Source organism: Mastigoproctus giganteus, chromosome 2 (genome assembly GCF_048544385.1).
Source record: "Mastigoproctus giganteus isolate SK-2022 chromosome 2, ASM4854438v1, whole genome shotgun sequence".
Lineage (NCBI taxonomy): Eukaryota > Metazoa > Arthropoda > Arachnida > Uropygi > Thelyphonidae > Mastigoproctus > Mastigoproctus giganteus.
The window spans coordinates 220,101,129-220,115,482 of NC_143576.1; the positions used below are offsets into that span (position 1 = coordinate 220,101,129).

At 33.6% G+C, this 14,354-nt stretch overlaps 1 protein-coding gene across 2 annotated transcripts in view; it reads left to right on the top strand.

Annotated features, from left to right (window-relative positions):
• LOC150090147 (uncharacterized) overlaps positions 1-14,354 on the top strand; it is a 105,188-nt gene that overhangs the window by 53,132 nt on the left and 37,702 nt on the right. For both annotated transcript variants that reach the window (XM_090368970.1, XM_090368969.1), the window contains one exon: positions 4,330-4,853. In XM_090368970.1, the coding sequence (XP_090225096.1) occupies positions 4,330-4,853 (524 nt within the window). The remainder of the gene's footprint in view (positions 1-4,329; positions 4,854-14,354) is intronic.

Genomic DNA, 14,354 nt, shown 5'->3' on the forward strand with positions numbered 1-14,354 from the left:
CACTTGTGAATTTTGCAAATAATGTGTTGTGGGTTGCAGAAATGTTCGAAATGCATTTCTTAGATAGGATATATATCTCTGTGAATGAAATCCAATAAAAAACTCCACCTGATATACCTAACTGTCATAAATATCTTACCAAAGGGTAAAATGTGTAATTAATGGAAATATGAGAAATCATGCAAATGGCAGTCATGACAACCAAACATACATTTGCATTTACGTGTACAAACTGAAATGACAAGTTAACGTAATAGTATTATGTACTGTAAATCAGCAAAATAAGTCCAATATTTTGTTGTTCCTCCTTGAACTACAATTACAGCCTTGCAATGATCTGGCATAGAGTTGATCAACTTCTGAATATATATGCAGTTGCCCAATTTCATGGTATCCCACCCTTACAATGCTCTCCTGCAGCTGAATCTTACTTGTTGGCTTCTTCTGAGCAATTTTAGACGATATTATGTACCAGCAATTTTCAATAGGGTTCAAATCTGAACTGTTGCTCAGCCAGTCCAACACTGTAACCAGCATTTTTGAGGTATGACTGCACCTTAAGGGAGAAAAATGAGGGAAAACATGGTGTAAGTATGTTTTAAGCCTTGAGACAAGATGACAAACTCATCATTAAATCTAAATAGTATAAAACTTTCCAATTTTACTGTGTGGCAAGGTGCTGAGTCCTGTTAAAAATTGTAGTTTTGGATGTCTGTGTGGTGATCTCTAATAACGGGTTTCAGGATAGCAGTGTAGGTTTCTGCATTCACCATTCCGTTAATATACTTAATTTGCCCCACCCCTTTGTTTGTTATATATCCCCAAACCATCTGATCAGCGGGGAACTTTACAGTCGGTGTTATGCAGTCAGGATGGTATGCCTCCGATTTTCACCTCCTGACATATCACTTCCCATCCAAACCATGAAGGTTTCTGATGAATTTTGCTTCATCAGAAAAGATGATGGTGTCCGATTGCTCTTCTGCCCATGGAATGTGTTTTAGCCCAAGCAAGTCGCTTCTTCCTCATTTGTTGGGTCAACAAAGGCTTCCTCTTGTGCCTATATGCATGCCGACCACATTCTGAAAGCCATCTTTGGATAGTTCGTGCACTTGTTTCAACACCAGAGGTGATCTCAAAGTCCAATTTTAGATCAGGAATGCTATCATGGTGATTACGATGGCATGGCCATTTCAAATATCAATCTTGTGAAGGCATAGTTACTCTCTTACGGCCTGATCCAGGTCTTCTCTTCACATCACTGGTTTCACACTTTCAGCACCCTGGATACTGTTGACTCTTGGCAGACTATTTTATCAACGATAGCACTCGTAGAAAGCCCTTCCTGGGACAGCAACAATTGCACTTTTTTTTTCTTGGTGTCAACTGAACATATGGAGCCATGCTTACACTTTCGCAAAACAGGATGCTAATGAGCGTGTGTACCCTTCCAATGCTGTATTTATAGAAACAGCTGATGCAATACTTTGCAATTACTGTCTGATGCAATAGAAGCATTATCTGACATAATACCTTTGCTTTGCGATAAACAAAATGACTATAATCAAACAATATCTTATACATTTCACTGCAAATGTTACTTTTTTTAAGTTGATGTAGTTTTTTGGTCTGCCACTCTATCTCCATTCATTTTACTAAGTCCTTCAGGGGCTTATACCCCTCAGCACCCTCCACCCCACATGATGTTTGGTTGCTGGGCTTTGCAATCTGAAACTTCTAAGCCATTCTTTATTCATATGGACACTGATTAATACCACTCACCAATCTGCTCATCCCCCTTCCTTCAAACAGGCCTCTGAGGTTGGGTATATTCATATTGTAGATTTAAATGTTTTTCACCAACCTTGTGTAGAAATAAAACACAACGAAAACGAAAACTGAGATCTTGATAACTATGTGTATTTATAATAAATTATAATTGCCTGTATTTACAATAAATATATTTAACTTTACAACTCAAATATGTGAAATATACATTAAAATTTACTGGGTTAACAACAATAAAATACATTAAAATATACTAAATTAAAAGCGGTAAAACCATAGCTTTCGAAGGCTCCTGCCTTCTTCTTCAGCGGTATTTTCTTTGCTCTGCTGTGCGTCTTTAAATACCAGCAGGTTCACGGTACTCATCATGTGTTTCATTCCCACGTGTTCCGTTCTCTTGTGTTATGGAACAGGAAGTGGCTCGAGAGGGGGGTCATACGGAACCGTTCATCCCTTCTGAGGATAGTGGCCTCAAAGAGGGGATGGATCCGCGTTCCTCTATCTCTATTAATGTTCACTGTGGAACAGATCCGCAAACTATGTGTATTTATTATAAATACACATAGTTATCAAGATCTCAGTTTTCGTTGTGTTTTATTTCTACACAAGGTTGGTGAAAAACATTTAAATCTACAATATGCTCATCCCCCTTCTTTGAGTTCTCTCTGGAAGGTCTGTCTTCTTTTATGTATGGCCTTCACACCTGAATACAGTATTCCAACTGCTTTTTTAACCATTGTCTTATATAGAGGAAGAATGACATTCTTCTTCCTATTTCTAAAGGTCCCATAAAGCATGGAGATAATGCCATGAGCCTTCCTAACCATCTATTTAAACTGAATGATGAATTTCATATCTGATTGTATCATATCCCTGTCTTTTTTTTTTTTTTTTTTTTTTCCTAAACCAATTTAATCCTTTCCCCTATTTTATAAGTAATGCCTGGATTTTTGTTCCCAATTGAAAAATGTTATATTTAGAGGCATTAAACTGAAGTTGGCATTTTTCAGACCATATTTGTAACTGATCCAAGTCATCATGAAGCAACATGACCTAGTTTTGATTGTTATCTATTCTTCTTGCCTTCAAATTATGAATAAACTTTGAGTTTTCTTACTCTCTCATCAGTGTCATTAAGAAAGATTAATAACAAGAGATACCCCAAGGCTCTTCACTTGCTGCACTGGTTCACCCTGAAGAATGTCTATTTATGAGTACTTTCTCTTGTCTTTTATCTAAACCTTGATACAACAAAGGATCTTACTAGTCAGTTTACTCAAGTTTATATAATACTCTTTAGTCATTGCTTTTTAGATGCTCATCACCTCTTTTGCATGTTCTTTGTGGACTGGAGTGACTTTAGAGTTCCAGTCCAAGATGGTCATCCCAGAATCTAATGATGATTCATTAAAATTCTCAACAGGTTCATACATTCATTTGCAGCACTAAAATTTTTAGTATAGTAGAATATATACTCTCCACCTCTGGAGTCTTACCTTCCTTCAGCTTCAGTAACTCATGTAATACTCTTCTATGAAATCATCATATGATTTATTTTACAGCGATCTCCTTATTTCTGTGGTTTAAACAGTCTTCCTACTCCAATGCATGAACGCAGTGTTCATGCATTGGAGTAGGAAGACTGTTAATAATAGCCAGGCCAAGTTTATTCACCAGGTAACTATGCCTAGTGGGACTCAGTTCTTTTTTTTAGGGGGAGGGGACTCATTATTACTGATATCCAGCCTACTTATATCAACTTGCATTATTGTTGTTAAAAGTATTACTTTTAACAATGATAAATACTTGAGAAAGTAGATAAAATATTAAATTTTTGTTTTCTAATGTATTAAATACAGTATTCTTATAAAATGTTTTATTTTATTTAGAAAGTGAAATTGGTATTGACAGTTAAATGGCATTCTGTTAATTGTGTTGTACAATAATGCATTCTGCTAGTGTTAGGAATTTTCTGGGTTGGTAGCATCGGGAAATACTCCAACTACTGTATTCTCTTGAATAAGTCCTAACTTTGATCTCTTTCCATGATAAAAGAATCTTGGGACAACTAGAAAACTCATGTCCCAGAAGAATTATGAGCATCTTATAAACCATAGAAAAGTGATGTCACTCGCATATATTCAGAAACACTGGTCTCTGGTCTGCATCTCCGTATCCGGGAACATTCATTTATTTGTATATTAAAGGAACATAATTTTAATTCTTTCCTGATATCACTTTTTTCCACAGCCCTTATACAAGGTGTGACCTGTCTCCAGAATGTCAGCAGATTAGTGTATGAAGTATACAAAAGTATTTAGAAGTTGGTGGAGTATCAGTATGAATGTGTAATATAAAAATAACTCTAGTGATGTTTGCAAATTTCTTATGTCTCCAGACATGCAAATTTATGAAATAGATTTCATGTGCAATTCTTTTAATACTGTCATCGAAAATGTAAATTTTTATTTCTTATAAGTTAATTGTTTTGCTTACTCAGATCTTCAGTATTACTTTTAACAAGAATTTTTTTTCTTACAGGCAAAATGAAGTAAATAACAACAATACTGCTATGATGGTAAATGGTTTAATTACCTCAAATACTTCAGATGGTAATATTCTTGGTGATGATAGCAACAACAATACAAATCACATTGAAACAAATGGCATTAAATCTTCAGCAATTAATGGTGACCCACCATTAGATAATTTTGCTAGTGTTTTCTCTACTGTTACACATACTGTTCATACATCATCATCATCTTCCTCCTCTTCTTCATCATCATCCTCTTCATCATCATCAGAACTAGAAATTTCAAATGTGTCACAAGATCAGGCATTTGAAAATCCAGATTCTCCAGAAACAGTTTCATCACATTCTGAAAATGAAAGCTCCAAAGCTAATGACGAACATCATACAAAATCTGTGAGTAGCAGTGATGGACACCCAACGGAAAGTGCCATGGACACATCTCCAGATCCGCCAGATGGTAGTGAAGAAGTAGATGTAGATCACGAAGCTCAAAAGACAGAAGAAGCAACCTCTGTGGATACATCTGTGCCAGGTATTTTATATATTTTCTCTTTTTTTTATGACAGTGTTTTGTACTTATCAAAACTTGCAGAAATAGCTGTAGTAGTAATAAATTTAGTAAATACAGTAGACTCTCAATTTTCCAGGATAGATGGTAAAAATAAAATCCCGGATAATCAATTTTCCAGTTAATCCAAAAAATCAAAAAATATTCAGCAGTGTACCTAAAAAATATGGCGATAAGATAAAAAACGAAAAACTTACCACGCACTACTCCATGTCCAATACAATGCACACATAGGTATAAAAACATACCTGTAGGTAATAATGTATGCTTGCTTCAGCCGCCAAGGGGGGTGCACAATAATTTTTACAATACTTTTTCCAAGTTTTGTTTTAACTTAAAAAGTCTATGATATCTTTAAAACATTTTATTTTAAACATAATATTTTATACTTTAATTTTACTAAGAAAAATATGAATGTATAGAAGTTTTTTTTTTTGTCCTTTGCAACTTTTGAAGAAAGGTGCTTCGAATATTTCTTAAAACCATTTTTTCCGACAGAACACTATCATCTTGCTGCTCCAAGTAGTCAAGAAGTGCTTCTGCTTGGTTTAAAGCAATACTGTGGCTAATTTTTTGTGACAATATCAGCTCTTCTTCAGATTCACCATCATTATTTAGTAGCATGATATAAAATTTCTTCATTTTGTACTTCATGGCCAGCTAAATCTTTATTAGAATTCAGCTAATCATGAATTTATTGCTCATCGACATCCCCACACCCCAAATTTGTTGCAAATTTCATAACATTTCTGGTACCAGATCTTTGCAGTTTTCTTCAAATACTAGGAACCCTTTGTCCTTTCCCGGTAAAATTTTACACCAAGACCCCTTTAAGGTTATGCTTTTATTGATTTCCATGCTGCTGAAACTTCGTAAATTGCATCCAATACAGTCAGGTTTTTTTAAAATGTCAATAGTTAGACATTTCCAATACAATCTTGTTTCTTCGGTATTGTAAACTTGCTGTGGCACAAGTTCATTGGTTTCAATAAATTTTCAAAACTCACTGGTGAATTCTTGGGCAGCCAGTGCATCACTACTTAGTTTTTCATCTTGAATGGCAATCTGATGAATGGCATGCCTCTGTTTAAACCGTGCCAACCACCCAGAAAATGTTTTAAAATTACTCTGCAGTTTTAATTTGTCAAAAAAAAATATTTTGCCTTAGTGGTTCTACTGTTTGTTGGCTTAACCACAGCACCCATTGCCTTGTCAAGGTCCTCGTGTGTAGGCTGTTTCATTGTTTTTTCTGATAGTCATGCCTTTAATGCTATCAGATGTGACCCAAAATCTAATAGCTTTCCTTTATTATTTTTTACGATTTCGCATATGGTTTGGTCACCAACATTAAAGATTTAACAGATGCACTGTTTTCAGACTTGAATAATTTCAAGTTTTTGTTCAATTGAAAGCGCAACTCTTTTGTGTTTACCCATCATTTTTGCAATTTCTAAACCAAAAAAATATTTATGATTAGAAAGATTTCAACAGTCTGACATAAATAACGAAACAAAATTTGTGTTTTTGCAGCTCAATAGAACACAACAATCCATGGGACGTACTGAAACAAACTAAACATTTGTTCTCTTTCCACTGTTGTTTTTTTTTTTTTTTTTTGAGCGGTGGGTGTGAAGGATTATAGGTAACCTCTGACATATCAAGTTATTGTGATGAGACTGATTACATGAACATGATGTGACTGATCATATCTATCACTCACATACTTATTCAGCCAACTTACATGAATACAATTATTATTTATTCATTCATATATATATATAATTGATTCTTCTTCTTCCTGTCCAGTTAACATTAACAGATCGTAACAGTCCTGTTAGATGGAGAGAGACTGTAACAGGCCTAGTGGCCTGTTACAGTCTCTCTCCATCTTTGCAGGTGTCTGCCTCTGTGGGAGCAATATGGCCTTAGTTGCTAATGCTCCTAAAAACCAAACAACAACATCTGCCTCTGTCTTCTTTCCTAAGGTTTGCAGTTTAGTATCTCTTTCGGATGGCATCCGTCCTCCATTCTCTACATTCTGGATCCATCTGTTTCTGTATGAGTCGATATAATTCAGTACTTAGATTGTCTGCAGTTCTGACAGGATGTCTTGATTTCTTTTCCTGTCAAGTCTGGTATAACCTGCAGTCCTGCACCTGAAACATTTCTGCACCAGTCAACCTCCTATCCTCTTTGCTCATTGTCCATGCCTCAAAGTCATAGGTTAGGATAGGTCTGGCAAGGGCGTTATGTATCTTTGGCCTTGTTTTCTTAATATAATTGCTTGAATATATTCATATCCTCGTTATTTCATAATTTAATTATTTGATAAATCGTTTCGGGTAAGATCTGGTGAACTGCTGAAGCACATTTATCATTGTGCCTCAAAAGTGTAAAAATCATCCCAACAAAGTCTGCTATATGTGCAGCTCTTTCCTAACTAAATCACAGTGGTGTAAAGTCATGATGGATATTTGAAAAATTTACTAGTTATACTTTTGCTGCCCTCTGGATGACCAGAATAAGGCATGTGCACCTCATGTTATTTGTATCTTGTTCAAATGGATTATGTGACTGGTGGAACAAAAGGAAAAAGAACATGCTGTTTTCCATGCCCATGATATGGAGGGAGTTAAAAGAATAAGCACAAGACTATTTACCACACCTGGACTCTGCAATGAGACCAATCCCTCACAATAACAGTATGCCAATTCTGGTACCTCCACATTATGGACTAGATTCTTTAGAAGACGAAATGGAATGCAATGAAGGGGCAATTGGCAGAGACTTTAACTTCAGCTGATCCTGAGTACAACATGATGAAGAGACATTGGAGGAGCTGTTTATCCAAGATGAATTGAATGATCTCATTAGAGATATAGTCTTCTCAAATGATAAAGCCAAACTTCTCACTGTGAGACTAAAGCAGAAACACTAAGTTATGAAAGACGTCAGAAACTTGCTATTGAAAAAGAAACCACGTTTTGGTGACATTCTTTACAGTTAACGCTCTGCTCCTGCCATGATATCAGTGGAATTTTTTGGATTATTTTCATAAATAAACATTGTCTGAATGGCATCTCCTCATTGACCCCTCAGAGTGAAGTTTTAAAACCATTCTCTTGCGTAATGGAACTTAAAGCCGTCCATTCCCACTTTGTTCAACTAAAGGAGAAACTATATTATTATATTATAACATGAAGACACTTCTTGAAGCAATTCAATACAGTACTCATTAGTGGAAAATCTGCGGCAACCTCAAAATCATTGTTGTCTTAATGAGCGAGCAATTGTTTGTGTGCATTATGCTTCATTAGTGGATTCCATGAAAAATTTCCTTCCATCTTTCCACATTAAGCTTTGCCTAATGAAGAATTTCATGAAAGCAGTGGGTAAGATGAATTTGAGAGGATTTTGTTTACATCAATAAACACCTTTCATCAGTGCTGTCATGGTATGGTGGGCATCCAGGCAAATGCCTAGGGTGCCATTTTGGTAGGGGCCCTTTGCAGTCATGCAGATTATTTAAAATGGTGGCAAATGCGTGATTTGCCTAGGACACAAAAATATCTCATGACGACACTGCCTTTCACGTTTGAGGTTTTAATTTAAAAAAATAAAAATAAATAAAATAAAAGATATATTTAAAGTTCAGAAACTGCTCAATGTTTATAAAGAAATGGGATGTTATATGCCTCAAACTTCATTTCTTGCACTGCGAGAAATGAAGTGACATGGTTAGTGATGAGTAGGGAGTGATATGGTAAGTGATGAGCAGGGAGTGACAGAAACCTTGACATGGTAAGCGATGAGTAGGGGGGGTGACAATTCCAGCAAGAATAAGTCAAAGGAAAATTGCTACCAAGGTTTCTGAAACGAATGTTTTCTGGTGAACTAATGTCAAACTGTGATATTCCAGACAGTTTACAAAGAAAATAATCTGCACAACATTTTTAAATTGTGCAAATCTCTTTTATAGTAGTGTGCTGTATTATTTTAACTGTGTATAAAGTGTATTGGGTTTATACTGTAAAAGTGATAAAAATATAATTGAGTCTCATACGTTGTAAAGAAATTATCTTAACTTCAGGTAAGGTTAAGGTAATGAAATTAACTTAACTTGTACTGACATTATCAGCAGCTGTATTACAAAAACTACAAAACTAATAGTAAAAAACAGAATATATTTGAAACTAGCTTAGAAAACTGTATTTATATCTTTGATGAAAAAAATAGTTTAATTTTGTTGACCAGTGTTAATGTTCTTCTTGGTGTCCATCAGACTATAGTTTATTTCGCAATTATTTCAACAAATTTTTGAAAAGTAACAAGTTTTCATATCTGTGTATGTATTTAAATGGTTGCTTTGGACTTAAGACTACATTTAGCTTATAAATATAAGCTATGTTATGAAAAGTAGGGACTTTCTGAAATCTGGTATAAAATCAGGTTTGTGAACTTGGAGAATTTCAGCTGCATAGTAAATGCTTTGGTCTTAATGCTCAGAATGTGACTACAAGGATTTTTATGCAGGAAAGCATTTAGGATGAAGAGTATTTGCTTGAGTTTTCTATGTAGTTTGTGTAAATAACAAAAGCAAGCCAAATATTAGTTTTTTTCTGAGTCACTTGTGCATAAGAGTTGAAGGAATTACTTCAGTATATCTACAAGAATTACTTCGGTATTCCTTATTAGGGAATTACTTTGGTATTCCTTATTAGGGAATTACTTTGGTATTCCTTATTAGGGAATTTTACTTTGGTATTCCTTATTAAGGAATTACTTCAGTATATCATTGAAAGTATATTTACTTCAAGAAGAAAGTATACAAAATTTATATGAAAAAAGGATTAAAGACGAAATAAGTAAAACATCGGAGAGAGAACGAATAGAAGAAGAATGGAATAATATACGAAATATAATTCAAAAGATAGCAAAAGAGACACTAGGACAATTCAGAAAAAACTATTAGAAGAGGGGGTAAAGATATGGAATGAAGAAATAGCTAAAGCAGTACAAGGTAAACAAGATAAATATCTTAAATATATACAAAATAAGACAAGTGAGAATGAAGAAATATATAAACAAGAATTCAGTAAAACTATAGATATAATAAGGAAGGCTAAAGCAGAGTCAAAGCATCTCTGTGCTTATAAATCTTATAGATTTATAAGCACAATAGAACGTGATGTTCATGGAAGACAAAATATGGCATATAAAATGATGAAACACTTGAATAGCACAGAGAAAGAAATTTCAAGAATAAATATAATAAAGGAAGAACAATGGAAAAAACATTATGAAGAATTGTGGAAAGACCCAACATATCAAACAGAAGAGATACAGTTAGACCCAGTTAATGACATAGATCCGATAACGAAGGAAGAATTGGAAAAGGCATTGAAAGCTACAAAAAATAGGAAAGCAGTATGAATGGATGGTATAAATGCAGAACTGATCAAGTATGGAGGAAGTTTTTTAAAAGACAGGATACTAAATTTATTTAATAAATGTTGGGAACAATATAAAATACCAGAAGAATGGAAGATGGCAAAAATTATTTCAATATTTAAAAAAGGAAATAGAAACGATACAAAGAATTATAGAAGGATTAGCATACTAAATACAGTATATAAAATGTATAGCAAAGTAATAAATAATAGAATTAAAATTATCTCTGATGAAATATTAATAGAAGAACAGGCAGGATTCAGAAAAGGAAGATCATGTACAGATAATATATTTATATTAAAACAAATAATAGAAAAACGAAAAGAGTTTTTAATTTAGAAATGCATTTAGCATTTATAGATTATGAAAAAGCATTTGATCGAGTAAACAGACGAAAACTATGGAACGTATTGAGTAATAAAGGATACCCAAAGCATCTTACAAAAATAGTTTACAAGGAACAAAAATAGTAATAGATACAGGTAATAAATTAACAGAAGAAAGTATAATAAATCAAGGAGTTAGACAAGGATGTAGCTTGTCACCAACGCTGTTTAGCGTATATATCGAGGATATGATATGTAAATGGAAAGAAGAAATTAATACAGGTATATATTTAAATACAAAGAATAGGATTAATACACTTATTTGCAGATGATCAAGTAATCATTCAAGATAGTGAACTATCTTGAATAATTTACTGAATAATTTTGAATAATTTAGAATTTATATGAAAATAAAATTAGAATAATTTATAATTTTGATTAATTTACTGAATATTAATGAAATTAATTTACTGAATTAATTTAGAATAATTTTGAATAATTTACTGAACTATCTTGAATAATTTAGATAATTTACAAAGAGCAGTATTTAAATTAAACCAAATAACAGAAGAATATAAAGTTAAAATATCAACGATGAAAACTAGAACAATGGCTTTTAAAGGGAAAAATACGGTGAGAACAAAAATAGTTATAGACAATAAAATATTAGAACAAGTAAAACATTTTAAGTATCTAGGATGTGATATAACATATGATGTTGAAGAAGATATGAACCAGAAATGGCGAAATTTCAAAAGATATGTGGAACAATAAAAAGAACTCTGGCTAAGAAAACAAGGAAAGAAACACAATTGAAATTTTACAAAGTAATGGCAATACCAACACTTCTTTATGGTTCTGAAACATGGATACCGAAACAAAAAGACATTAATAGAATATAAGCTGCAGAAATGAAATTTTTAAAATATGTTAAAGGATGTACAAAATTAGATGAAATACCAAACGTAAATATTAGAAAGGAATTAAAGATTTACTCAGTTAATAGAAAAATTATAGAATATAGACAAAGATGGAAAGAACATGTAGAAAGGATGGAAGATAATAGATTCCCTAAATTAGCTTATGTATAGAGCAAAAGGAAAAAGAGACAGAGGAAGACCAAAGAAAAGATGGGCAGACCTCTTCGAGATCGGAACAGGTGGATCGCCTAATCCATGAAGGAAGATAAGATAAAATAGTAAATGCTTTGGTCTTAATGCTCAGAATGTGACCATAAGAATGTTTATGCAGGAAAGCATTTAGGATGAAGAGTATTTGCTTGAGTTTTCTGTGTAGTTTATGTAAATAACAAAAGCAAGCCAAATATTAGTTTTTCCTGGGTCACTTGTGCAAAAGAGTTTAAGGAATTACTTCAGTGAAAACTGTGAATTTCAAATAGGCTAAGCAAACATGAATGATTATCATGAGTTCTGCTGTAATATTTCAAATAAATAAATAGCAAATAGAATTACTGGTATAATCTGTTGGCACTGTGTAATTTTCTTCAGTATTTATCACAACACATGGCTGAATAAATCTGGCTTTATGAAAACAGTTTTTGATTGTTTGTTCAGAAATTAAATCCCAAGCACTAACCATCATATGCATTGCATCTAATAATTTATTCATTTTGCTATGTCCTTAGCTTGGGTATTGTCATTTTCTTCACTTTCTGCAATAATTTTCAGTGCATTGCACTCCCGTAAAATGTTTTGAAAACCTTCATGATTTCTTGATCCAGAAGTTGCGCTATAGATGTTGTATTCACTGAAAGAAATGAATTTTATGTTGTTCAGCTGCATATTCGGACAAACTGTACAGTTACCCAAGGTAAGTGCAGTTTTTTTACTGACTTGCAATAATTCTCTGTCCCATTCCTCCAGAAAGTCATTGAAAATTTGAGACATTATCCATTCATTTGTGTTGCTCTTATAGGTAGGTTTTTTTATCCATTTGAAGACACGTGGATGCATACTTTTCCCAATTACAAAAAGCTTCTTTCTTTTCTTTTTTTCTTTTTATTGTGCCTGTCATATTGTATGTAAGAAGTAAGTACAATCACTCTTTCTTTCTTTCTGGTTTTTTCAGAAGTTGAATGTTCACTTCTAAATAATAAAGTGCGATCAAGCATTGATCAAAAATAAACAGCAGTTTGATCAATGTGAAAAATACAGTCAGGACTAAATTCTTTCAATAAATTATGTAAGACATTTACCCCCCCCCCCCCCCCTAATCTGTGTGCACAACGTTGTGTCTCTCCTATCTGCTTAGCCATCTGTAGGCTTAAAATCATTTACACAGAGTTCATTTTCAAATTCCTTTGCATTTTCACATAGAATATTTCTACTGATAGGGGCATTTTTTAATCTTGTATTTGTGAACCATCTCAGAAGCACTTCTTCCACGAGTTCATTCTTTTCACATGTTTTTCTTTTCCTGTTCAGATTGTCATTCTCAGTCACTCTTACATTGTGATTTTATATTCTTTAAAAGTTTATACAAAAGAGGCTGTGAAACAGTTTTAATACAGCTTTTCTCTCACTATGCTTAGGGTAAGGCATCATGAGCACTTAGAATTTTGATCCTTTCTTCAAACTTAAATGCCTACATTTCTGTGACACTTCTATTCTAAAAAAAAATAGTTTGCAGTTCAATTGCAAACTAAACTCAAGTCTATTCATGGAAAGCTACAGTGAATACAGCACTGCACATATGCACTCTGTGAGGTAATGTGATCACTTGTGGGAAAACTTCAAATGTTTGAACAGTGTAACTAAACACCAATAACCTGTCATACATGGTTGTAAAACTTTACAATAGTTAAGTTAGATTGATCCTTTCCCCAACTATATAGCCTGATAGCAAAAGCATAATTTTCTTGATTGTTCACTTGCTCTAGTTTACAGGCACTGGCCTGCTTTTCCTAAATGCTACAGAAATATGGTAGGAATTTGAGGTTGAAAGGTACCACTCACACGACAGGGGGAAAGGTCATAAACATTCGGCATGGTCAGAGTTGTAAATAATAAATGCCGCTTTATATGATCATACTGGCATTATGATCATATAAAGCAGCAGAATTTACATACCATTATAATATAAATGGTTTTGGATTTTCATTTTTGATTATAATATAAGTTGCTCATAACAATAACCAAAAATAAAATTAACTAGCATTTACTGTATATATTAAATAATCCAGAGAAAGAAGATATTTAGTGTGACAGATGGTGTTACCATGTTAAGAAAACACATGTCATCAAGCATTTGTTACCCATGAGGCAGTGTAGAACATAGATGGTACAAGTTCATTTGACCTTCAAGGTCAGGGTGTGAGAGGCAGACAGATAGATTTGTAACATTAACTGAAGACTCCAATGCAACTAAATTTTGAGGATTTGCAATCAGTTTGAGGCTGATGGTACTGTGGAAGACATGCACAAATAGCATTCTGGGATATCTCATACATGAAGATGTGAAGACAGTGCTGCTTGTTACAAACATTTGCAGGACCAAATTCTGAAACTGAAAAGTAGAAAGTGTATATGCAGTAATAATCTCAATTGCTAGGTTGAATTCTGTGTGATGAGGACACACATTTTGTATGTGTTTAGCAAGGCCTTGCCTCAAAACTTGCTGGTTCTGTGAACCAGCACACTGTGTATACTAATCCCCTGAGAATCCAAAT